General features: G+C 52.3%; 7 protein-coding genes across 7 annotated transcripts; 5 read left to right on the top strand and 2 right to left on the bottom strand.

Moving 5' to 3' along the window:
* Positions 1-182: 182 nt before the first annotated feature.
* Positions 183-1,298, top strand: RHO25_005677 (uncharacterized protein; the record flags this gene model as incomplete). The annotated part of the gene is made up of 4 exons (XM_023596560.2): positions 183-247; positions 301-962; positions 1,016-1,165; positions 1,219-1,298. 4 exons carry the CDS (start codon positions 183-185, stop codon positions 1,296-1,298), a joined length of 957 nt encoding a protein of 318 aa, XP_023452021.1.
* A 261-nt stretch (positions 1,299-1,559) lies between these two features.
* On the top strand, positions 1,560-3,502 carry RHO25_005676 (uncharacterized protein; the record flags this gene model as incomplete). Its single annotated transcript, XM_023596559.1, has 2 exons — positions 1,560-2,303; positions 2,357-3,502. 2 exons carry the CDS (start codon positions 1,560-1,562, stop codon positions 3,500-3,502), a joined length of 1,890 nt encoding a protein of 629 aa, XP_023452022.1.
* A 452-nt stretch (positions 3,503-3,954) lies between these two features.
* Positions 3,955-6,424, top strand: RHO25_005675 (uncharacterized protein; the record flags this gene model as incomplete). The annotated part of the gene is made up of 4 exons (XM_023596558.1): positions 3,955-4,847; positions 4,905-5,424; positions 5,474-6,304; positions 6,371-6,424. 4 exons carry the CDS (start codon positions 3,955-3,957, stop codon positions 6,422-6,424), a joined length of 2,298 nt encoding a protein of 765 aa, XP_023452023.1.
* Positions 6,425-6,673: 249 nt separating this feature from the next.
* Positions 6,674-8,218, bottom strand: RHO25_005674 (uncharacterized protein; the record flags this gene model as incomplete). Its single annotated transcript, XM_023596557.1, has 3 exons — positions 6,674-7,562; positions 7,618-8,015; positions 8,072-8,218. 3 exons carry the CDS (start codon positions 8,216-8,218, stop codon positions 6,674-6,676), a joined length of 1,434 nt encoding a protein of 477 aa, XP_023452024.1.
* A 2,354-nt stretch (positions 8,219-10,572) lies between these two features.
* On the top strand, positions 10,573-11,569 carry RHO25_005673 (uncharacterized protein; the record flags this gene model as incomplete). Its single annotated transcript, XM_023596556.1, has 3 exons — positions 10,573-10,889; positions 10,953-11,038; positions 11,121-11,569. The coding sequence occupies 3 exons, from the start codon at positions 10,573-10,575 to the stop codon at positions 11,567-11,569; spliced, it is 852 nt and encodes a 283-aa protein (XP_023452017.1).
* Positions 11,570-16,261: 4,692 nt separating this feature from the next.
* On the top strand, positions 16,262-19,993 carry RHO25_005672 (uncharacterized protein; the record flags this gene model as incomplete). The annotated part of the gene is made up of 1 exon (XM_023596555.2): positions 16,262-19,993. One exon carries the CDS (start codon positions 16,262-16,264, stop codon positions 19,991-19,993), a length of 3,732 nt encoding a protein of 1,243 aa, XP_023452018.1.
* Positions 19,994-21,602: 1,609 nt separating this feature from the next.
* Positions 21,603-22,391, bottom strand: RHO25_005671 (uncharacterized protein; the record flags this gene model as incomplete). Its single annotated transcript, XM_023596554.1, has 1 exon — positions 21,603-22,391. One exon carries the CDS (start codon positions 22,389-22,391, stop codon positions 21,603-21,605), a length of 789 nt encoding a protein of 262 aa, XP_023452019.1.
* Positions 22,392-22,938: the final 547 nt, after the last annotated feature.

Genomic DNA, 22,938 nt, shown 5'->3' with positions numbered 1-22,938 from the left:
TGCCGACCGCCGACCGGGATCGCAGAGCCGCATCTTGTCCCACTTGCGCAGGGCTTGGCAGTTACGACAGCTGCATCGGACGCCAGGCAGGAACTCGACTGTTGCAGCATTGAGCTTTCACAGCACTTTCTCCTGAGCAGCAACACACTTCACAGCAGCGCCGAGCTGCCACACCTCTCATAATGCTGCTCCTCGACTATCAGAACGTGCTCATTGAGTCGCTGCTCAAAGACCGCTTCAACCCAGAGTATGTCTTCAGGCAATCGCATATGGTATGCATTTTGGCTAACAACAGGCTAGCAACGCACCCGCTTCGATCGACCAAGTAGTCTCAGACTTTGACAATGTCACCTTTCACATCTCCACGCCGAACGCCAAAACCCAGATCCTCATCTCCATCGCCGTGAAGTGCTTCCCCGAACTCGTCAAATACGGCGCCGAAGCTGTTCTGCAACGCGAATATGGCCCCTACATTGTCCAGCCCGAGCAAGGATACGACTTCAGTGTGCAAGTGGATTTGGAGAACCTGTCAGAATCACAAGAGGAGAAGGATGATCTGATCCGCCGGATAAGCTTGTTGAAGCGCAACGCTATGGCTGCACCTTTTGAGCAGGCGTTCGATGAGTATGCGAGCTTGGCGGAGCAGGCCAGTCACTACACAAGCGAGAGTGCGCCACAAGGAGTGAAGGAGGGCGGAGAGCTGAGGGCGATACACTACCGTGATCAAGAGGCCATCTACATCAAGGCTAGCCACGATCGTGTGACTGTCATATTCAGCACAGTGTTCTCGGATGAGACGGACAGGATATATGGAAAGGTGTTCTTGCAGGAATTTGTGGATGCGAGAAGGAGAGCTATCCAGAATGCGCCGCAAGTGCTGTTCAGGAATGACCCTCCTTTGGAATTGCAGGGCATCTCTGGGCTGGCGGGTGGGAAAGACAAGGTTGGATACATCACATTCGGTGAGTCTCTAAGGGAAGCGTCATACTGTGGGAATAGACTGACATCTGGGCAGTCCTGTTTCCACGCCACCTCACCCAACAGCGACGATATGAGGTCATCTCACACATCCAGACCTTCCGTGACTACTTCCACTACCACATCAAGGCCAGCAAGGCATACATTCACAGCCGCATGCGGAGACGGACGGCAGATTTCCTGCAAGGTGAGTTCCACCCCATGCGAGTCTTCACATCTCTGCATACTGACGTGGCACAGTTTTGCGACGAGCGAGACCAGAAACGGAGGAGAAGGAGAGGAAGACGGCTTCAGGAAGGACGTTCAAAGTGCAGGCTTAAATTTTGACGCTCGGTGCTAGCGATAAAATGCGGTCAACGGAAGTCAAGTCGGATGAAGTGTATGCAGTGCGACCTCGCTCCTGCCCTTTGCAAGTAGGGATCTGCAAACGAATGAAGTGAAGCTCAGGCCGTCAGGCAACTCAAGTTCGGCAGTGCGAGCCGACGTTGACGTGGTGGCTCGTCGTTTCAGACCAGCTTCATTACTTCTCACCTTTCGCTTCTGACGACGACTACTGAACAATTCTGTGATAGTTCGACACGATGGACGCGAACTCGGACGACTCATGGAGCGAGCGGCGCAGAAAGAATGAACTCTCCGAAGCCTACATACCGAAAGACCCACGCGACAACTCAACGCGCGACTCCAGTGGCCGTCTCGCGTACGCGCCGTGCAACTGCAGTATCTGCTTCGACCTCGAGCAAGTTGCACAATTGATCGAAGGAATTCAGTGCGACAAATACTCGGACTCATGGTGGGATCTACACTGGGCACAGATCGGTGTGTGGACTGGTCGGACGCAAATGCACCAGAGGCACATGCCGGAGTTGTACTTGACGGACACGCCAGTGGTCTTGCCTGAACCCGATGCAGTTATCACAGCCTCTGGAAGAAATGTGCAAGAGCGGACCGAGCTGTCTCCATGTGCATGCGAGAAATGCGAAACCTTGTTTCGAAGATACCGCGAAGTACTGGAAGCCGACGGAGATGGCGTGGACAGTGGCGAGCGATTGTACGGTCTTCGTCTCATTGTCGCGGCCCAAATTCAGCTTCACCCTGACTATCCGTTGACCTCTGAGACGGAAGGAAGCGTGCTCACTGAGCCTGTGTCAGCGAATGACAGCGCAGCGTGGGAAGACTCTGATGATGCCGAGCCCCTCACAGTAAACGATATGGCATCGTGGGAAGGCTCTGATGGTGCCGCCAATGAAGCCGATCAACACGTCGAGGGCGTTCATGCTATCAGATTGTTCCGTGGCGCTCAGCAGAGAACCCAAGAGTCTGGAGTACGTATTGACACCACTTTGGACTCATCAAAGTTGAGCTAACCAGTGCACAGACTACCGACATGACACATGTTATGCACGGCGGACATCACAACAAGTTCATGGTCTGCGACCACTGCATGGCACATGGGCTGCCGTGCAATGAAGCATCTGTCTGCGACCAATGCCAGCTTTTCGAGCAGCCTTGCATCCACCGTTGGTGCCGCGACAGCCCAACGAGGAAGCTGTTGTGTCTGAACAATGACTGTCGGTATGCGCATCGCGACAGTGTCGTTGCGCAGAATGACGATCCGAGATGGATAGTCCTGCCTGGTAAACTTCCGTTATACTTGTCCAGAGCTCGTATTGCATCAAGAACTTTCGACATCCGACGGCGTTTGGGTATGCTGAGCGATACGGAGAAGGAAGTCGCCCAGATTACACTTGACATCAAACAAGAAGAGGCGGTCGACGAGCTGCGAGCCAATATCGCAGCCGAGGAAGGCACTATGCTTACCATGCGCTTCTCCTGTTCTTGTCAATTTGAGTCGTATGACGACCAAGCACAGCAAGATCTGGAGGTGACATTTGGAGAACCACTTCCTCGCCTTTCGAACAACCCTCAGCTCGATGATCGCCTTGCATACCTCAACGAATTCATTCCCACAGCCATCGACAGCGAGCAGGCGTCGGACGTGACGACGGACAGCGGAGATGAAGATGAAGTCGAAGATGAAGCGGAGACAAGCTCAAGCCAAAGCACTGAAAGCGGAGATGAAGAGGAGGATGAGGAAAAGCAGGACATTGACGATAAAGATTTGGACCTTGACGATGGTCGAGATGATACCGCCCGTCAACGCGCACCGCTTTGTCCAGATTGCGGCAAGCGCAACGATCACTACAGCGTCCCTCCTTGCAACCACCGCACCTGTATCGAGTGTGCCCTCACGCTACGCCTGAGTCGCGGCGACCGCACATGTATTGAATGTGGTGCTCATGCATACATGGTCTGGTTTACGGCTTCGGAAGACAAGCTCTTCCACGAGATGGAGGGTATCCGCTCAGAAGAAGGACCCCAAGGAATCGCCGCAGTCGACGGAGGCTTCGACATCCTCTTCGAGAATGCAGTGATCAGGAAGGACACGATTTGGCTGTTGGACCAGCTGCCAGACATCCCGGTGTCGCGCCGGGACGAGACTGCCGCGTTCTGCTTAAGATGATCGAAAGATGTTAGTAGAAGGAGGTTGTCTCGAACCAGGTCTTCTGGCGTGGCGTAGCTGTGGCCATGGCAATGACCAAGGACCATTCCGTGTTCTCGGAGGAATAGACGACCATCGGCGTTTGTTGTTGAGTCTGAGGGTGTCCTGTGATGACAGCTACGAATATGTGCCAGAGAAGACTGTGCGGCCTACGATACGACCACAGAAACAAGCGCATGGCTTCACTACACAGTATCGTGGCGTGAGAATCTGGGCCTCACTCAAGACAACGCGACAGGTCGAGATCAACAGTGAAACTGATGCATAGAACACATGGCGCTCTCACATTCAGCCTTGTTCGACGAAGTTCCTTGGTGCTGCATCTAACGCCCCCAATCGTTATGCGCGCCGCGCTCCCAGCACTACCGTTGATAGAGTTCTGCTGAGATGCCAGCTGTATATTCATCACGTCCATGGTTCCTTCGAAATCGATTATTGCCCTGCCAGTCGTCCACGCACGCAAGGCTGCGCGTCTTGCAGCTGGGATCATCCCTGTCACTCAACGTGTCAAGCGAACGGTCAAAGTTGCAGCTGCAAGATTGAACTCACCATCCGGAGTTCCTTCCACTACCCATGAAGCTAGCACGAGGCCACTTCGTCTGAAGTGGTTTGACTTTTCGACGGATGTGACGTATTATGTTGCGGTAGATTGGAAGAAGATCCAACTGCACGAGTACCCGGTAGAGGTTTCTTCATCGATCAGCCTGGATGCGTTCGTTGCGCTGAACACGGGCACTGATTATTGTCACCCTCTCATCATGATCGGAGGAAATCTCGCCCCAATACTATCAAGCAAACCGAAACGATCACAAGCCAAATTTCCAGCGATGTACAGAGTGTTCATTGAATTGTGTCTGGCTCTCTATTGCTGCGGCAGTTGTGTAGTGCAGTCTGCGAAGCCGGCATATAGCGCCAAGCATGGAGAGACTTACGACTTTGTCATCATCGGTGGCGGGACTGCAGGTCTCGTGGTTGCCAATCGTCTTTCGGAGAATCCAAATCATACAGTACTCGTTATCGAGTACGGCTCTCTGGAGGATAACATCACCATCAACGTCCCTCAGACGAGGAACTTTTACTCCCTTAATGCAATGCAGCATGATCCCAACGTGCAGCGCTTGTATTATACATTTCCTACGGCGCCAATCGACAAGCTAGATGGCCTGATGTTGCCTATAGGCATTGGTGCAACAGTGGGAGGTGGTAGCGTTGTTTCAGGAATGCTCTTCAACCGGGGTTCTAGAGCCGACTATGATGCGTGGAGGGATTTGGGCAACCCTGGCTGGGGATGGGATGATCTTTTGCCGTACGCCCATCGGTCTCGTTCCTGAACGAGGACTCTGCTGACTTTGTCGTGTGATAGATACTTCATCAAGAGCTCCAACTTCACGCCACCCAAGGACGCTCCTACAACTGGCAGGACATGGAACTCTTCGGTATGGGGATCAAGCGGACCAGTGCACAGCAGTTTCCCCGCGTGGAGATGGCCGCAGGAAGAAGTGTTTCATGACGCTTGGACAAACCTGGGACACATCATTCCAGCTGTCGAGGACATCAATGATGGCTCTTCGGTCGGCATTGGATGGACTCCTAGTACACAAAACCCGGGTACTCAAACCCGAAGCTCAGCCAGAACTGCCTACTACGATCCTGTCGCGCATAGGACCAATCTCAAGCTGATGCCCGGCACGAAAGTGCTATCGATCACTTTCGAGAATCGTATTGCCACTGGTGTGATGATCAGAGACCGGTCTGCAACTGACGCTCCTTGGAGACATATCAAAGCCTCGCGGGAAGTCGTCCTCGCTGCTGGACCAATCTTTAGCCCAAATTTGCTGCAGATCTCCGGAGTGGGCCCGCATCATGTTCTCAAGGAAGCTAAAGTCAGTTGGAAATTCCGTTCACTGTTCTGACAATACTGAGTCTAAACAGATCCCTGTCGTGCACGACCTACCTGGAGTGGGCATGAACTTGCAGGACACACCAACCATACAATGGTTATGGAATCTGCCCGGCTTCAAAGGTCCTCGATGGACTGACCTTCTACACAATACCACATTGTACAGCGAAGCTAAGCAGCTGTACGATTCGAATCGAACGGGCCCACTGACTGTAGCGATCGGCGACTTGGTGGCCTCGCTTTCGCTCTCTCAAGCTTCAGTCAGTGCCTTGAGCATGCTCCAGACAATTCCAACAGAGTATCATCTGAGTTATCTGCCAAAGGTGTACACAGCAACTTCCCGACATGGGTACGTTGCCCAGCTGCGAGTCCTTCAGAAACAATTTGCATCATCTCAGAGTGGATTTTACGAACTTGCTTTCAAAGGGTGGTCTGAGAGTTTCATCAATCTATTACAGAAGCCGTTCTCTCGAGGCACAGTCCTTCTGAACACCAGCGATCCGGATCTTGGACCCCTAGTACAGTACAACACACTTGCAAACCCGACGGATGAGATTCTCGTCAGCGCAATCGTCAATCTGACGCGTGAACTGTTCCGATCTCCAAAGGTCTTTAATGAGTTTCAACCGGAGGAGTTGCGTCCTGGGCCCGACGCTACCAGTCCGAGGGATATCATTAAAGCTTTGAGCAGGCATAAGATGCTGATGCCTTCGTGTTCACACGAGAGTGGCGGATGCTCGATGATGCCTCTCGAGCTGGGTGGCGTTGTGGGGCCCGACCTGAAAGTGTTCGGAGTTGAGAATTTGTGTGTGGTTGACGCGAGCATCATTCCGCTCTTGCCAGCCGCACGACTGCTTCATACCGTACGTTGATCGGTTTCCAATGCTGTTTGTCCATTCCACTGACAGATGTTCAATCTGTGCTCTCAGGTATATGCAATCGCCGAGAAAGCATCCGACATCATCAAAGAAAGGCACGTGTGAGAGGCAGCGGAGTCCACTTTCGATCGGACTCATGGTACGTCGGTGTCAAGGCTGCAGTGAATCAACTGAGGCTACACTAAACTGTAACACTCGTGAGGTTATATCCATTCAACAGAGATCTATGCTCGATGTGAACGTTCACAAACAATACTTTTCCATTCGCTGACTTCCGATAATTACAAGCGGGCAACCAAGGCATCGTACAATACGTACAAGTCGAAGATCGATTCGACAAATCCGTCATCAGAACTAACGAACCAATGCAACAAGCTGCAAGCCCTTCCCGGTGACATGGTGTTCGTTCTCCTCAATGACCGCCTCAAATATATCAGCAACCTCATCAACGACGTCTTCCGCCTGGGCGAACGTGTTGACGGATGGCACTGGCAGGGGTGGGATACGCGAGAAGGGAGTTCCTTTCAGGATGGACTCGATGTTCTCCACGTAATGAAGGAGCCTCTCACGTTCGTCCTTGGTGAGATCGGGGTCGGATGCTGCTATCTCGGCGATCTGATCCCTATCCAGCCGCTGGAAGCGGTGATGCAGGAGAGCCACTTTCATAGCGACACGTCGAAGCGCTGGAGATGCACTCAACGGCTTCTCGCTTTCCGGCGGCACAAAATTCTTGAGCTCCTCGCAAGCTTCCAGTTCTCTTTTGGTATACAGTGGCGCCACTGACATCTCAGGGTGGCTCATGCGGTACGCCGAAGTGCGCAGCAGAGCTTGGGCGGTAGGCAACTCGTCGTTCTTAGCCTCCGTAACGCGTGGCAAAGTGCCTTCCCACGGTGATCCTTTTCCACGATTGATCGGTGGGAGCGTTTTCGGTGGAAGATAGAAAGTCGTGCATGGGTTCAGTCCAATACGCTTGATGACTGCATTGTCCCGCAGGTCCTTGATGGTGATCTTCTCAAGCTTGAACTTCTCGAGAGGCCGCATAGCTGCGACGTAGGAGAACACGGGAAAATCTGGACCGTAGAGTGGCTCCAGATAGTCGGCCAGCTTCACAACATCAGTAGGACTCGCAACAGTGCTGAAATTATTGTCACCTACCTTATGAACATGTTCATTGTCGAAGATCATTGCACTCTTTCCAATAGCACCTGGTTGCCAGATGATCAAGTGATTGCGGGTGTCGATCCTGTGACAGGCGATGTCAATGATCTTTAGGTGTCCACCATCTGTGTTTCACGTACCTGTCCTTCTCAAAGAGCAGAAATGTGGCTTCGAACATGGAGCATCCAGTGGTGCTCGGATCTATCCCTAGATCGGCATACAAACAGTCTTCGGCTGACACACCGGGGAGCATCTTCGCCTCGTAGCCTTCGTGCCGTGCAATGTCAATTGCCCGATGCGAGGGATTGACAAAGACACCGGGGTGGCCGTACATTACGCCAACGGTAAGCTTTCCGCCGCGAACGCTGTTCAGCATGACTTCGGCCATCTGAGTGTATGTTCTGATGCGGGGCTTCTCCGTGCCGTAGTATTGATGGAGATTCTCGCTCTTCTTGGCATGAGCTTGGATGAAAGCTTCGGTAGCCAGATCCAGAACCAAGTAGAAGACCATGTCCGCCTGCATGATGTAGTCCAAGGCCTTTTCACGGCATTAGCATTAATGCTATTTTGTTGATTGGGAAGAACGGTTATTACCTCAATGGTCATCTGACGAACGCTCGCGATGCCTGTTCCTACAATCACCAGTTCCCCCTTCTTACATTGTTGCTCGGCCTCCAGAACCACTGGTGGTACAGGACTGACTAGAGTCTCGATCGTGTTCCAAAACGTGGGAGTCGTCATTGTGGCAAGCGTTATGTTCGTGTGTGGAATATGTTGAGGATTAGGACCAGATGGAAGACGAAACGAAGAGCTGAAGCACCACGGCTGACTACTTTATACGGTCATACCTCAATTCTCGAACAGCGGAAGACTCGGTGTCTCATTGGTATCCATGAAACAATGAAAGGTGGATATTCCCAACTCATGACAACCAACACTTCGACGGGAAACGCATGGTGAGACTGGAGAGCAGCTTCACGGTCCAGAGCGCACTCTCAAACTCTATGCGTGTTGAACCAGCGCATAAAGGTAGTTGAGTAGACTTCTCCGGCCATACTGCTTGTGCATCCCAACGACGAGCCCAGGCTCAGAATGATCCACGCCTTGTGATCCCTCCATAGTTCCACATGAAACAAATGCATGAGCCATGGGCAGAATGCACTGCTTGCTGCGATGCCGCTCGATTTCGATGCCAGAGGTCAACGAGGACTGCAGCATGGAGTCTGGTCGATACGTGCGGCCGCCGACCAGCTAATGCTGCTCCGGGTACCACATCCGCTCGACAGCCCGGTATGCGTGGAGTCTCTCTTGCTCGCTTCTTTGACCTGCAGTGGCACTGGGTGAGCTCTGCTGTTGGAAACCAAAATGGAGAAAGTTCAACCGAAAATCATGAAGCTGTCTGGATGTTCGCATGCAGCATCGCAGACAGGCAAGCTTTCAGTCTTACCTCGCTCGTCACGCACCATAATCTAGCTCAGCCTGCACACGCTCCCGTATCTTCAACTTGAAAGTGGCTGCCATGTGTCCTAAACGACGGTCCGCTGGTGTCATACTGGTCTCGCTCTGGACTCTTACACCGCTCATATATATGCAACTGGACGTCTACCCGAGGGTATGGCTCCTACTCCTTCTTGTTTATTGCTTTCATTACACAAAACATCGATTTTTTCGGGCTCGGAGATATCGAAAACCCGTGACAATCATTCCATCACCCCGCTCGATAGAGAAGATTCGCATCGATAAGTCAAAGAAAGACGACATGGACAAGGCGAAAACGCAAAGAGCTCCAATGCCATGGATCAAGGTCCTGCACGAGAAACCAGTCCTCATCCAAGTCGAACTCCAACAAAAGTCGCCAACGAAAGCAGACCTGTGGTCCATTTTTGAGACGAGGCAAGACCTGTAACCTAGTCAAGGCTTGAAGGGTCTAGCGGGGACTAGAATAAGCCGTCGTGCATGACCAAGGGTATGGCAGACTCTCAGAACAGTAGTACAATCGTTCGAAGACTACCAGCAGAACGCCTTTGAAAAGCTCCATAGGGCTCATCAAGTAGGTTGATACAATCCGGCCCCGTATGATAGATGCACTGCTAATTCCTGAGCATAGACACATCGGGTCCCCGTATTCGCCTGACGATTTATACGATGTCAGCTCCAAATGCCAGCTAGATTCCTATGAGCAGGGCATTGTCTGTGCCATGTTGGTGCATAAGTTGAGGTGTACTGTTGTCATCATGGCTTGGATTACAAACTCTATGGTTTCATTCAAAGGCAAGGGGAGAGCGGCCGACAAGGTCTCAGGCTCTCACGGCTTGCCAGGAGTTCGTGTCCGATGTATCGAAACTTCTCAATGTTGTCTGGACTTCTCACTCTACAATCCGTCGCCTGCATACGGGGAACGGGTAGTAGGGTATATCTCGAATTTTGGGCATTTGCGACCTTTTCAGTAGCCGATTCAAGGCAGCCTTTTGGCAGGAGAGCCCCGAAAGGACCTTGAGCTTATATTCCTTGAATCCGCGTATGCAGATGACAGACTGTAGAGAATTGCCACTTTAGCCGAGAGTAATACCCTCCTTTGACTCACGTGAAGGACTAGGTCGCCAAACCGAGCCGGATTGTTGTAGACAACAAGAGTAAAGGAGCCCGAGGGGGATTCGACCAACATGTTCGTCACTTGGCTGGATACGACGAAACGCTCCTCTGCTCTTCTCAACTCTAGCTCAAAAGAAGCCCTATGTGACGAATGTGATTTAAGATAAGCTTCTGCAAGCATGATCGCGAAGCTTACAAAGCTTGAGGGTCCCGACTACCACACTCGAATGCAGGCAGGGGTTTTGTATACAGTATAATTGGAGGCTGGTACATGTTCCCTTCCCATTCATACACACTGCACCTCGGAGCCCACTCCTTTTTTCTTGTCCGGACGACACTCATATGAGCAAAGCATGCAGGAAAGCGGCATTTCGACACCGACGATACCGTTTTAGCCTGCCGGTCGAAGGGGATCCAGCAAAGCCGGAGGAACGGTCGACCTTGAGCTGATGCTTTGGAGCAACGATGCCGTCGCACACTTGGCGCAATCTGTGTAGGTGGATATGTCGTTCCCGGATACAGACCAGCATCCTACCACACGAGATCTTTACACCGCTATTGGATATACCCGAGTGTTGAGTGAAGCCGACGAAGACTTTCTCGTCTTCTCCGATGAGCTCGACAAACAGCGATTCCCTTTCGATCCACGCCAGGCTATGGTCTATGATGTCGCCGGGAATGAGTCGCATTTCTCGCTTGACAGATGCGGTTTCCAATGGTACAAGCATCTCAGCAGCATGGCTGCTGAGCAAGACTTCGAAGACGAGCTCAAGATTGAAACGATCTATATCCCTGAGATGGAGAAGTTCCTTCGTGAGGTGTTGGTCTCTCGTTGTTATGCTTGGTGCGTCTATAGTTGGACGTGAGCTGATCATTCTCACAGGTTGAAGGCCTCGCATGTTACCATCTTCAATCACTTCGTCCGCAGGGAAGGCTGCCACCCAGGTCCGGTTCCTGAATTCCATCTTGGTATGCGAGCTGTCTCTTCAATTCAAAAGTCGTCCAAGGCTGTACAGTCTTTTCGTCGACTGACATGTGACAATGATGACAGACAGCTCGATAGCATTCGCTCAGACGCTCGCCCAATACTACAAAACGACCCGCCGTCTCTCGCATATGAACGTGCGCGAGATGCACGTCAACGTATGGCGGCCACTCCGACCAGTATTGAACTCACACCTCGCACTTCTCGATGCCTGCACTCTGGTACCGGACGTCGACGAGATTCCTCTCACATTCGTGTCGCAGAACCCGCGCAACCCACGACGCTCCACGCATTATCTTCGCTATAGCCCATGGCATCGCTTCTTTTATCGCTCTGAGATGGGTACAGAAGATGTCATCATCTTCAAGACTTTCGACAGCAAAGTTGATGGGAGAGCGAGACGAGTCGCTCACGGCTCTGTGAAGGACCCACAAGTACCCGAGAATTTGTGTCCTGGACGAGCGAGTATTGAGCTCCGAGCAATGGTGTTCTTTGAAGGTGAAAGCAGGGAGTGATAGCCTCAATTGATACACAATTTCATGGTCTCCGCGTCTAGCCGGTCTTCCTGCTCAAGTCGTTGAATGTGCTCTCCCTACGCCCAGATTAGCGATGACCAAAACAGAGTGATAGAAAATCTCTTGTGTCTACCTTGTTTACATTGGGAATAAAAGCTAGATCGCGAAGCTTCCACGCTTAATTCACTTCCGCATCATGAACGGCTCGTCAGCTCCGCAAAGGACACAAGCCATATCGGGGACTCTGATCCCATCGTGAGCAAGTTCAATACTACCACTTCGAAGCTGAAATAGCATGCAGTGATCGAACGAGCTTACGCGCTATAAGAAAGCATCAGCGTTACCGTGCTGAGTGTCTGCGGAATTAAGGATGTTCTCGAGAGGAGGATTTGGCGGCAGGTGGCGATCAGCGCGGAGTGCGAGCAGGCATGCAGCAGCAGTACTAGCAGTAGCAGTGGATATTATCATCCTTCTGTGAAGTGCGAACGAACGGCCCACAATAGTCGAGGAGCTACTGTGTTGTGAGTTCCCAGTTTGCGGCCACTGGGTGAAATGTGGTTTATCTTCGATCAAGATGACAGGGAACGTCCGTAGTTCTCAGCTAAGCTTTCGGTCTGCTCAAACAAACTTGCGAGGTGCCTGTGTTGCAGACGGCGTAACAGTTGGAGTCGCTAGAGACAGACCAGAAAGACGCTTTGTCTGTCTGCGCTTGCGAGGTCGTATTGTGAGGCGGATCGCAGAGGTGAATAGATTGTACAACCTAGCAACACCAAGTCAGGGAGATAATTCATCTCTCTCAATCAGATTCTTCCCGAGCACTCGCCTTATACAAAACCCTTGAGAGTTTGGTGCTTGGCCGCACAAGTATCAAGATCCTTTACCACATTGACACAACCAACGCCCCGAAAGATCTGGGACAATCGCGCACCTTGAGTTACAATGTCTCTGAGCGCACTTTTGTTTCGCAGTTAGTATCCGTAGTTCTTTTGCCCTCGTGTCGAAGGTTGATACTATCATTGCAGTGTGTGGGGAAAAGCTTTTTTTTTTCTTTGCACTTCTTGGGAGAATCTTACAATTCCATTGCAGGCCATTCGACATTCTTCATGGTTGTCAGATATGACATCGCTTCCTGATTTACAGAGTTGTACTGGCGGTACAGGGGCTGGACAACCCCGTATTGAACCGGGACCGCCAGGACAGCGGTTGTTGGGTGCTTGTGCGGATGTGGCAGAGAGGTAGAGTATGAGAAAGGCGGGAAGGGTGTACCGCATTGTCGGATCGAAGCTGGGAGAGAGAGACGATGAGAGATTTGTCTGGTAGACAGATGAGACGGAGTAGACCTGTGTGGAGAAATGCCCTGGGGAATAAGAGAGAGGCAGCAGATATAGAATAAGAGAGTAGCCCAAAACATGGCTCTTGGCAGACTTCCTTCCTAGCTCTTGTCTCGTATCATGCATCACTCTAGCAAATGGCCGAGGATGTATCGATGGTGACGGGCCTCCACTTCGGCTGTTTGTTTGCAGATTCGAAGTCGATTTGGTGTACGATCATTATCGAGCGAGACTTGTCATTAGAGATAGGATCACGGGGAATTTGTGAAGACTCGAAGCACACGATGTGCACGCGATGGCTGTATTTCTGTTCGAAAATATGGTTGCAAATTCGGTCAGTGATGCTACGCTGGAGTGCTGCGTATAGAAGATGGCTGCTGTGAAGATGATCATTCGGAAGATGACTATTGAAAAGATGACTATGCCAAGGATATGGGGTCTTGTCGGAAAGACGAGTTCGCAGAGCAATACGGTCGGTTCCTCCTCGCAGTTCAGGCCGATCGATGCCGCTCCGAATCTAAACAAGTAAGGACTGACCTCGGACAGATGGTCAGAGACAAAGTCTCAGAATGCTCGATTTTCCTGACCGCTCGTGCCTATCACTGCTGCTTGGCAGCAGCTGCCACCTACCCCAGCATCTTCTCGTTCGAAAAACTCCACACAGCTTCAAAGATTGTGCAAATGAAGCACTTGCATCACACAGCGGACTTTGCGGCTGCGAGCAGCTGGTAATGTCTCCCAAGTGAGCAAGATGTCCCTTTCGCCGGACGCCATTTGTTGGCTCCATATACGCCAGGAACCGGCCGGGTGACAAGACGCCACGCTCTTGATCTTGCTCCAACTCCAGTAATCGTCTTCCCTCATTGCCGTTCAGACTCTCGCTCAACGCGATGGCGCTTGTCAAGCTGAACGGAGCCTCAAACATACATACAAGAACACCGAATGCCAGCGGTAGGTCCACCACATCGCCAGCTACTTCTTCTTCGGGGACAAGACACGCGCTCCGTGGTGGGGTCCATGCTATCTGAACGGTGAAGATATGGAGCGTTTGGCCGAGGTAAAAAAAAAACGACTGTGTCGTTGGTTTGGTAGGAATGCAGCTGGTAGACGCCTTTCTTGGTGTTTGGGAGCTGCCAGCGGATTGGTTCCAGTCAAGGATCGCAGTAGGGATGAATTGGAAGAGCCGGAATGTGATAAATTGGAGGATCTGCAAGAGAACAATCCTCACTTCTCGTGCCTCCAGAATTGTGAGATCCTTCGATGCAGTGAATAGAAGGATCGCCACGCACGATGCGATAGAACTGATCTTGAAGACAACATCGTACGTCTTTTGCTTTCTCTGATCGATTGTATCGTGCGAAGCCACTTGGAGCGAAAGAACTTCAAGATGTGTTCAAAGACGACATTGGCCAGATCTGAGATGGCCGGAAGTACACGATTTGCACGCGATGGCTGTACTTTTGTTCGAGAAGACGCCTGCAAATTCTGTCAATGCTGCTACGCAGGAGTACTGCGTATCAAACATGGCTATGCTAAAGACATGAGGTCTGGACGAGAGGTCAGCTTACAGAGCTGGTTGATCAGCTCTCCCTGGCTGCTCGTGCCGACCCTGCCGCTCCGTATCCCACCGAGTCGGGTTTGGCATCCAAGAGATTGTCAGAGAATAGGTTTCAGAGTAATCGGCTGTCCCTGACTGCTCGCGCCTATCAATGCCGCTCAGTATGTCGTTCGATGCGGTTGTCATGTGAAGAGGGACCCAGAGATGACGGTCCCGTAGCCGAGTCTACCTTTCGAATGCGAAGAGTTTGTACACATCATGAGCTGCTTGTTCGATGCCGCTACTCGGGAGTACGGTGCCGTAGACATTTCTTTCTGGTGGTCAGCTCAGAGCGTGTGGCATTGTTGCCATTGATTCAAGAACACTCGCAGTTGCAAAGTTCTAGGCAGGTTCGATCATTCTGCAAAGGAAGCACTTGCACCACAAGACACTTGGCTTTTCGCGGCTGCGATCAAGTCCAGTCGCTACCAAGTGAGCAAGATGTGCCCTTCGATGGAGGGCGCGTGTCGACTTGGCTGATGCCGTGGAGAAATGGCGTGTGGAGATACTGCCCCATTGATCTTGCCTTCGCTCTCGTAATTGTCGGTCTTCATTGCCGTCAAGACTCCGGGTACCCGCGAAGGCACTCACCTGTGTGTATTGAGACTGGCTGGCTGGCACCAGCTCTCGATCACATGCTCCACGTCTGCAGGTACAGCCGAGAAGTGGGTCCTTGTTGCAGATTGTACCACATTGCCTGGGAAGTTGGGCGGTTCAGGGTGCGCGGGTAGCACGAAGGCTGGGTGTTCAATAAGCGCGTCCCCATGTGCTGAAGGTCCTGCCTGTGTGAAGAGCAGTCTGCTACAGAGGGTCTGATGTCTCCGTCAATGGGAAGGCCACGCGTAGGGCGACGGTGCAGTGGAGGTTTCACGACGACACGAGAGGGTTTGCGTGGCTGCGCAGTCCTGCGTCTGTTCGCCCGCCCATCCCGGTCACTTCCGCCGCCGCATACTGGTTGCTGTCGCTGTGGAGGCTGGGCAGAGTCAGGGTCTCGTGCTGACAGCAACATCGCCTCTTCTCGTGCATCTGTCTCTTTCGCAGTATACAGCACGCGTCTTCCGCAGATACAACTGAAGACAGCACGAGTGAGGTCAGTGAATGGATTGGGCTGGGCATTGCGAACGAACCGTCCCGGCAGCGGGTGAACTATTGCGCAAAGCGCGCCGCTGATAGGTCGTTTGCGCAGTCGTGCACGCGGCACATCCGAGATTGCATGACCGACTACGTTAGCGTTCTGCTGCTCCTGAGCCAACGCTGCACATTCCTCAGCGACACACGACTCTGCGACGTCCTTCTGTGTCCGACCGGCGACCGCGACCGAGCAGGAGGCAGGAAGCACGCCGACAACCTCACCTCCCAACAACTCACCACAGTCTCTCGTTCTGTCCGAAACGCCAACTACCGTCACTCACTCGACCCATCGCCATTCTTCCTTCCCGATCCAGCGCGCAGCAGCTCCCAGGGACGCCACTGCCGGAACACTGCATCTGCAAGCACCGCGTCACTTGCTCTGCGAGAGTCGACCGGGAACCTTTCTTCTTCTGCTTCACCCATAATACCAATGCCCCGTTAACACTCGCCATTTCTTCGCTCCGGACCACCGTTTACTTTCGCGCGACCCGGACATTCCTATCGCTGGCACCGATTTCCCACCGCATCCTACCAACCACGCCCGATTTCACGATCCCGACCGCCCGACCGACCGACAACACACCACCTCCTCTGCCCGCTCTGGCGCGATAACGCTTGCACACGTCGCATGCGATGCGAAACCTCCTCCAGCAATTGCTCGCCCTCGGGCCTGAGCTTGCTGCCTACATTCTGACCACCTCCGTACCCGTCGCGCGCGCCGCCTTCGTGCAATCCGCCGCCTCCTCACCGAATCTCGATCTGTCACAGCTGGGCCGTGTCGCAGTAGGGGGAGACTTTGACAGCATCTCGCTCTACACATATCAGGGACAAAATGAAAATACATCAACAAACGGCAGCCAGTCGCTGCTCACGCGGTATCCCGATGGCGCATTCCAGTCGCTGGCCCTCGCCGATGCGGACACCTCAATACGAGCCATGTGCTCGTTTGTCGTCGATGGAAAGCTCCAAGGCGTGGTCGTAGGAGGCAATTTCACCAGTTTAGGAGGAGTAAGAGCGGAATCCATTGCGCTGTGGAATCCCGACAGTAATGAAGTCACGGCCTTGCCCGGTCTGTCTGGTGGACCCGTGAATGCGCTGTACTGCGACGACGAAACCGGGACCGTGTACGTCGGAGGCCAATTCAGGGCAGGCAACTCTTCAAATGCCATGGCCTGGACTACAGGATGGGTGAATTTGCCTTTTGCCGGGTTTAACGGACCCGTCAACACAATCACCAAAGACAGTGGAAACAACATTGTTTTTGGCGGCCAGTTCGCTGTTCTTGGCAACACCACCACGAGCACTGAAAGCATCCCACAGGCTGTCAGCATCGGCTCAGGAAACATCACGGCCGCAGGATCTACGAGCCGAGCGGGCTTCAGCGATCCGAACAATATCATCTGCAAAACCGGCGAAGAACAAGGCTCGGGAAACACCTGGCTCCTCAACGACAACACTGGAGGCTACTGGGAGTCCGCGCTGGGATTCGGCGTCAGTCCCACCGCCTTGCGAATTTACAACACCGATTACGAGGGGCGCGGCACCAAGAGCTTCTACTTCGAGGAAATGAACACCGCCGGCATTCTCGAACTGGAGTACGTCGATCCCACGACCGGTCAAAATGCCACCTGTATCCGATTCTGTCCTCTGCCAGAAGGAAACACCACCGTCCAGGAATTCCGCTTTGTGCGCCGTGTTGCTATGACCACATTCCGTATCTGGATCACCGACTTCTACGGAGCGGGTGCTGGCCTCAACGGTGTGGAACTGGTCTCGGACGAAGTATACAGCTTCGCGGTGAACGACTACAACGCGCCTTCGTGTGTGGATACCGCAGCCGCCTCAGTATCGACCGCCACCCCTGCGGAATCTTGGGGCATCGTTCGAAATCCTGGCTTGATCTCATCTGACTTCCTTTCCACTGTGATCAACTCCGAGGCGAACGTGGGCGACAACACCAATGTCGTGTTCCAACCAAATCTGCAGCAATCCGGAAACTACTCCGTCACACTGTACACACCTGGCTGTATCCTTGACGAATCATGCAGCTCCAGGGGTCGCGTCGAGATCACGGCCTCGATGACCGCCGACTCTGATCCCGCCACGACCAGCAGCTTCCAGACCAACAACTACGACAAGTTCGAGCAAATCTACTACGGCTACATCGACACCGATGGCTTCCAGCCTACAGTGACTCTTGCACCAGCTGCCGGGCAGCGCGTGCCCCTCACCGTCGTCGCATCGCGCGTTCGATTCGAGCTCATCTCTGCTGCTGGTGGAAACTCCTCTACTAGTACATCCTCCTCTACTACGGGAGGACTGAATGGTCTTTTTGAGTACAACCCCAATGAAGCGACCACGAGCACGAACTTCTCGACTTCTGTCGTCAACCGAGCTGGAACCTCTCTTGACGGGCGCGCAAGCTTTGCCAGCGTCATCCGCTACAACGACAACCTCTACGCTGCCGGCAACTTCTCCGGCGATGGAATCTCCAATATCATGTCCATCGGCAGCGATGGTCCTGCGTCGCTCCCACGCGGCGGACTCAACGGCGAGGTGTTCAATATGATGCTCAACGGAAGCACCCTCTTCATTGGTGGCATCTTCACAAACACTGCGCAAGACCAGACTGAGGGATTGAACAACGTCGGGTCCTTCTCCATCGACAGCAACGAGTGGGCACCTTTGGGCGCCGGTGTGAACGGCGGTGTCTTCAGCATTGTCCCCCTCGTCATGAATATGACTGCCGACGACCGTAGGGACACATTGGCCATCAGCGGCAACTTCACTTCTGTCAACGGTTTTGGCGACAATGCTGCATTTGATGCCGCGGGCTTCGCAATCTGGGTGCCTAGCGAGAACAACTGGCTACAGAACATTCCCGGCACTAACAGCGCACTCAATGGCCAGCTCACCGCTTACACCACCGTACCCGGCATGGATCCCGTCTACGCAGGAAAGATCGATTCTCAAGGTCTTGACATCAACGACGTTGTTGAGCTCGTGGGCTCTGGCACACCAGAACTGCAGTCGCTTAATATTCGACTCTCGGCCAATACTGCAGCTAGTTCAAGTGGCACGCAGAAGAGAGATCTCACCGACGGTCAGTCTGGCAGCAACTACACGGGCGTGTATGATGGTGTCTTCTACAACAAGAACAATCTCAACATCACCATTCTGGGAGGAAGCTTCAGCACGACCGCAAGCAACGGCAGCACGATCGAGAATCTTGCTTTCATCAACAACACTGACAGTGACCGAGAATCTGTCAGCGGCGTGTCTGGTCTCACCTCCGACTCGATCTTCATCGCCATGGACACGTATCAGACAGCGCTCTGGGCTGGTGGTGCCGTGAACGGTACTGTCAACGGCAACCCTGCTACAGGTCTCGTAGTCTACGACCTCTCTGCAAACCGATTCGCAGCTCCTCACCCGCCAGCTCTCGGCGGAGAAAATGTCGTCGTGCACTCCATCGCTGCTCAACCTGAGGGAGAGGATGTCTACGTTGGTGGCGACTATGCGACTGCAGGCTCACTTCCTTGCGGACCATTGTGCTTTTACGACACCAGAGCTCTGCAATGGCAGAGCACTGGATCCGGACTTGAGGGCGTCATCTACACCATGGTGTGGACCTCCAACACCAAACTCATGATCGCTGGAAACCTGACTGTCAATGGCAACGAGACTACAATGGCCACTTATGATGCCAAGGAGCAGACTTTCACCGAACTCGAGGGAGCATCCAGCTTGCCAGGACCTGTCACTGCCATCTCTGCCGTCAATGGGGACTACAGCCAGTTCTGGGTCAGTGGCATGTCTACCAACAACCAATCTGTGTTCTTGACCAAGTACAAGGATGGCACGTGGACTGCCGCTTCCGGTCTTGGTGAATCTACCTCTATCCGAAAGCTGCAAATCATGCCACTCACTTCAGACCACGACTTGAGCGATATGGTGGCCACTGACCAAGTGCTCATGATTCTCGGCAACATCAACATCCCCGATCAAGGCAACGCCAGTGCTGTGCTGTTCAACGGCACCGTGTATGAACCATACATCCTGACCAACATGGAAGATGGTAGCCAAGGCAGCTTGTCAGCCATCTTCGTCCAGAACCCCAACAACTTTGTCAACAACAAGAGCTCTGGCCTTGATGTTGGCATCATTGTTGCCATTGGTCTCGCCATCGCCCTGGCAATCACTGGTCTGATCATCCTTCTTGGCCTCCTACTCGAACGACGAAGACGACGTATTGAAGGTTACGTTCCCATTACGGCCGACAAAAGCGCGAATGTGAATCGGCTTCCTCCCGAACAGCTCTTCTCGAAGCTTGAAGGAGGAGGGCATTCTCCGCCGAAGATTTAGAAGTTCTTTTGTTGCTTGACGCGTTGTTGCACTGCTGCAGAACAACGACAGCTTTCCGCCGCTGCTGATGCGCCTCGTCCTGTACAGACACGAAGGAGACCGCGCAAGATGCCGCCTCCGCGCCCGCCGCCGCGACCGACATGTGGTCAGCAGCAGCAGCAGCAGCGGAAATGAGATGGAACATACAACCTTTATTACGCCCGTTACGAAACCACACACATCGTTTCTTGTTGTTGATAATGACCACAATATCTTTTGCTCTTTCTGCAAAACAAGGACAGGTGCCCAGTCGCCCTCGAGTATAGTCGGGAAAAAGAAGATACCGAATCTGAGTCATTTTTTCTGGAGCCTGGCACATCGCCGGCCTACCTTCATCGTCACCCCGGTCGCTGGATCTCCTTCGCCTCGCTCCGAGGAAGAGTTGGGGGAGGAATAGCAGCGCAGGAGGTGAACAGGATAGTACAGTTCGCTTTTGGTGGAGAGAGGGTCTCGTTGGATTGGATTTGAGTTTTTGTTTTTGCGGGTTTGCACACATTTTCCAGATGATGGAGCAAGCAAGATACCACCCCTCGCATTGGGAAAAGAACTCTTTTTTTGTTTAGTGTGTTTTACTGTTGTTGACTGGAGTAGTTTGTTGAGATGGGAGATCTTGGAGATCTGATTTTTTCTACACTACTCTTGCTTTTCTTCGTCTCATTTTCTGTTTTCGAGCTGTCGATGCTTGTTGTGCGTAGGGTGTGATGCAAGGGAGGGAGGAGAAGTGGGGAGGCAAGGATGGAGTGGTGGAGAGGATGAAGATTGCTTACACGGGCGACTTACACTATAATATGATCGTGTGAATCTGATCCTTGGGGAGCAGGGCGAGGGAAGGAGAGGAGGGAAGATGTAATGTCTTTATTGAGGGTTGGGATGTGGGATGGTGTAGGACATATGACTCGGGGACGGAATCGATGTTGAGGATGGATTGGATGTATGGAGCAGATAGGAAGGCAGATATGCGTGGCAATTGAGAGATGTTGAGACTACATGTGTTTGGTTCTGTTTTCGTTTCTTTGCGTTGTGCGTGGTGATACTCGTTGGCGTGTGTCCAGTGTTTGTGGTGGTGATTGAGGGCACCAGGAATGGCCGTTCGGTTCTTTTAATCTTATGGACGTCCCATTCTATCGCCATCCATTCTTGGCTTCGTCTTTTAGGGCGGGACAGACTCTCGATGGTAACACATTCGTGAAGACGTAGTCATCAGGATCGCGATATATTGTGGTTGAGAAAGTTACAGAAGTGAGGAGGAGGTGCGAGCGTTCATGCAGAAGGATATCAATGCTCAATACGAACGATCGTTTGCATAAGCTTTGAGAAAGTCTGGCATCGAAGACAAACTCGTTTAAAACTCTTGCTTTGCGGGCAGATGATCGAAGGATATGCATAGTGATTAATCTTGAGAGGGAAAATGAAGTTCATTGGTAGGGTGTTGGCATTGAAATATTGGATGGGATCAAGCGATTCCATTTGATATGATATGGGTTGGTTGATGCCTACTAGATCAGTCCGTGAAGGATGCTAGCATCCGTACTGACGAGGACGCAGCGGATAAAATGTCGGTCGCCCTGCTTCAAAGCCAGATGTAGCTCATCACCGCTATAGCAATCGGGACAAGACATCGGAACGAGGTGCGTAAGGTTGCGCTGCCTCCTGTTGAGATCTCCGGCGAGGTGGTCGTGTTGCTTCCACCAGCAGCAGCATTCAAAGCATCACAGCTAGTGAAATTCTGTCCACCCAGCATTCTCCCAACTTCTAACACCGACTCTCCATGGATGGCTTTGAACGCCGCTCCCGCAACTGTCGCGTCAGTGGCGCAAAATACCGTGGTGAAATTCGCCTGCACCGCCCTTCCATCGCAAACTCCTTCCCACACCTGACCATCAAAATCCGCGTAACTTGATATATTCACACCGCCAGGAAGCGTGATACCCAATGGAGCTAGTGTATGAACCTCAACATAAGGTCCATCGACAGCAGGTCGAGAATACGTCACAAGACTCTCAATAACCGTAGCGCCTTGTAATTCGTAAAATCGAGCATCGCCTGGTTGCCAGTTGTTGTCTGATAATGTTGAAGCCGAGGCATTGGTAGAGACACTGTCGGGTGGAGAGCCTGCCCAGACAAGATTGGTGAAGTTGCCGACTACACCAATGACTTGGGCGTAGGTGTAGGGAATTGTGACGATGGTTTCGTCACGGCCGGGGAAGAAGCCTTCGGCACATGCGTTGCCGTCACCTGCTGGTGAGGGTAAGGAACCATTTGTTGCGGGGATTGTGAAGCCGGCGGGTGCTAGGTACTGGCCAAGGGCACTGTAGGACAGTGGCGCCAAGAGGAGCAAGCTTCTGCCAAGGTAAGACATAGTTTGGGTCCGGTTGATTTTAATGGATATATGTGTTATGGTAGAGCGAGAAGAAAAGGGAAGCAAAGACGCAGAGAGGGGAATCACTATGTCTTGTTGTGGCTTGAAAATCGGAAATCCAACGGGAATATCGAGGATGTACGCTAGCAAGCTAGTGTTGATTGAGACTAGGTCTCAGCCACGTCCAAACAACACACTTACGCTTTCGATTTGACCGACCATAACCGATAGCATCGATTATATGAGTCTCATGCAGACATTCTAGCTTCTATACTATACGGAGATTCGAGTTTAGATAATAAACCTATCCGTACCTCGCGAATAATACTCTCTCCCTTCCGGACCCGTAATAGTTTCGATCGTTATCTCCTCCCCCTCGTAATCTATTAGTACAGCCCTACTCGTACTCTGCGGAACATCCTATGTTGGATTAAGAACATCTCTCTATAATTTCAGTCGGAATTCTATGGACTGTCTATGCTATTATCGTATCTCGTTGTTAGATCTGCAGAATTTATCCAAAATCAAGCTCTTTCTATATACTAAA

Source organism: Cercospora beticola, chromosome 4, assembly GCF_033473495.1.
Source record: "Cercospora beticola chromosome 4, complete sequence".
Classification (NCBI taxonomy): Eukaryota; Fungi; Ascomycota; class Dothideomycetes; order Mycosphaerellales; family Mycosphaerellaceae; genus Cercospora; species Cercospora beticola.
Note: the sequence above shows the minus strand (reverse complement) of the source record. Positions and strands in the feature narration are given on the sequence as shown.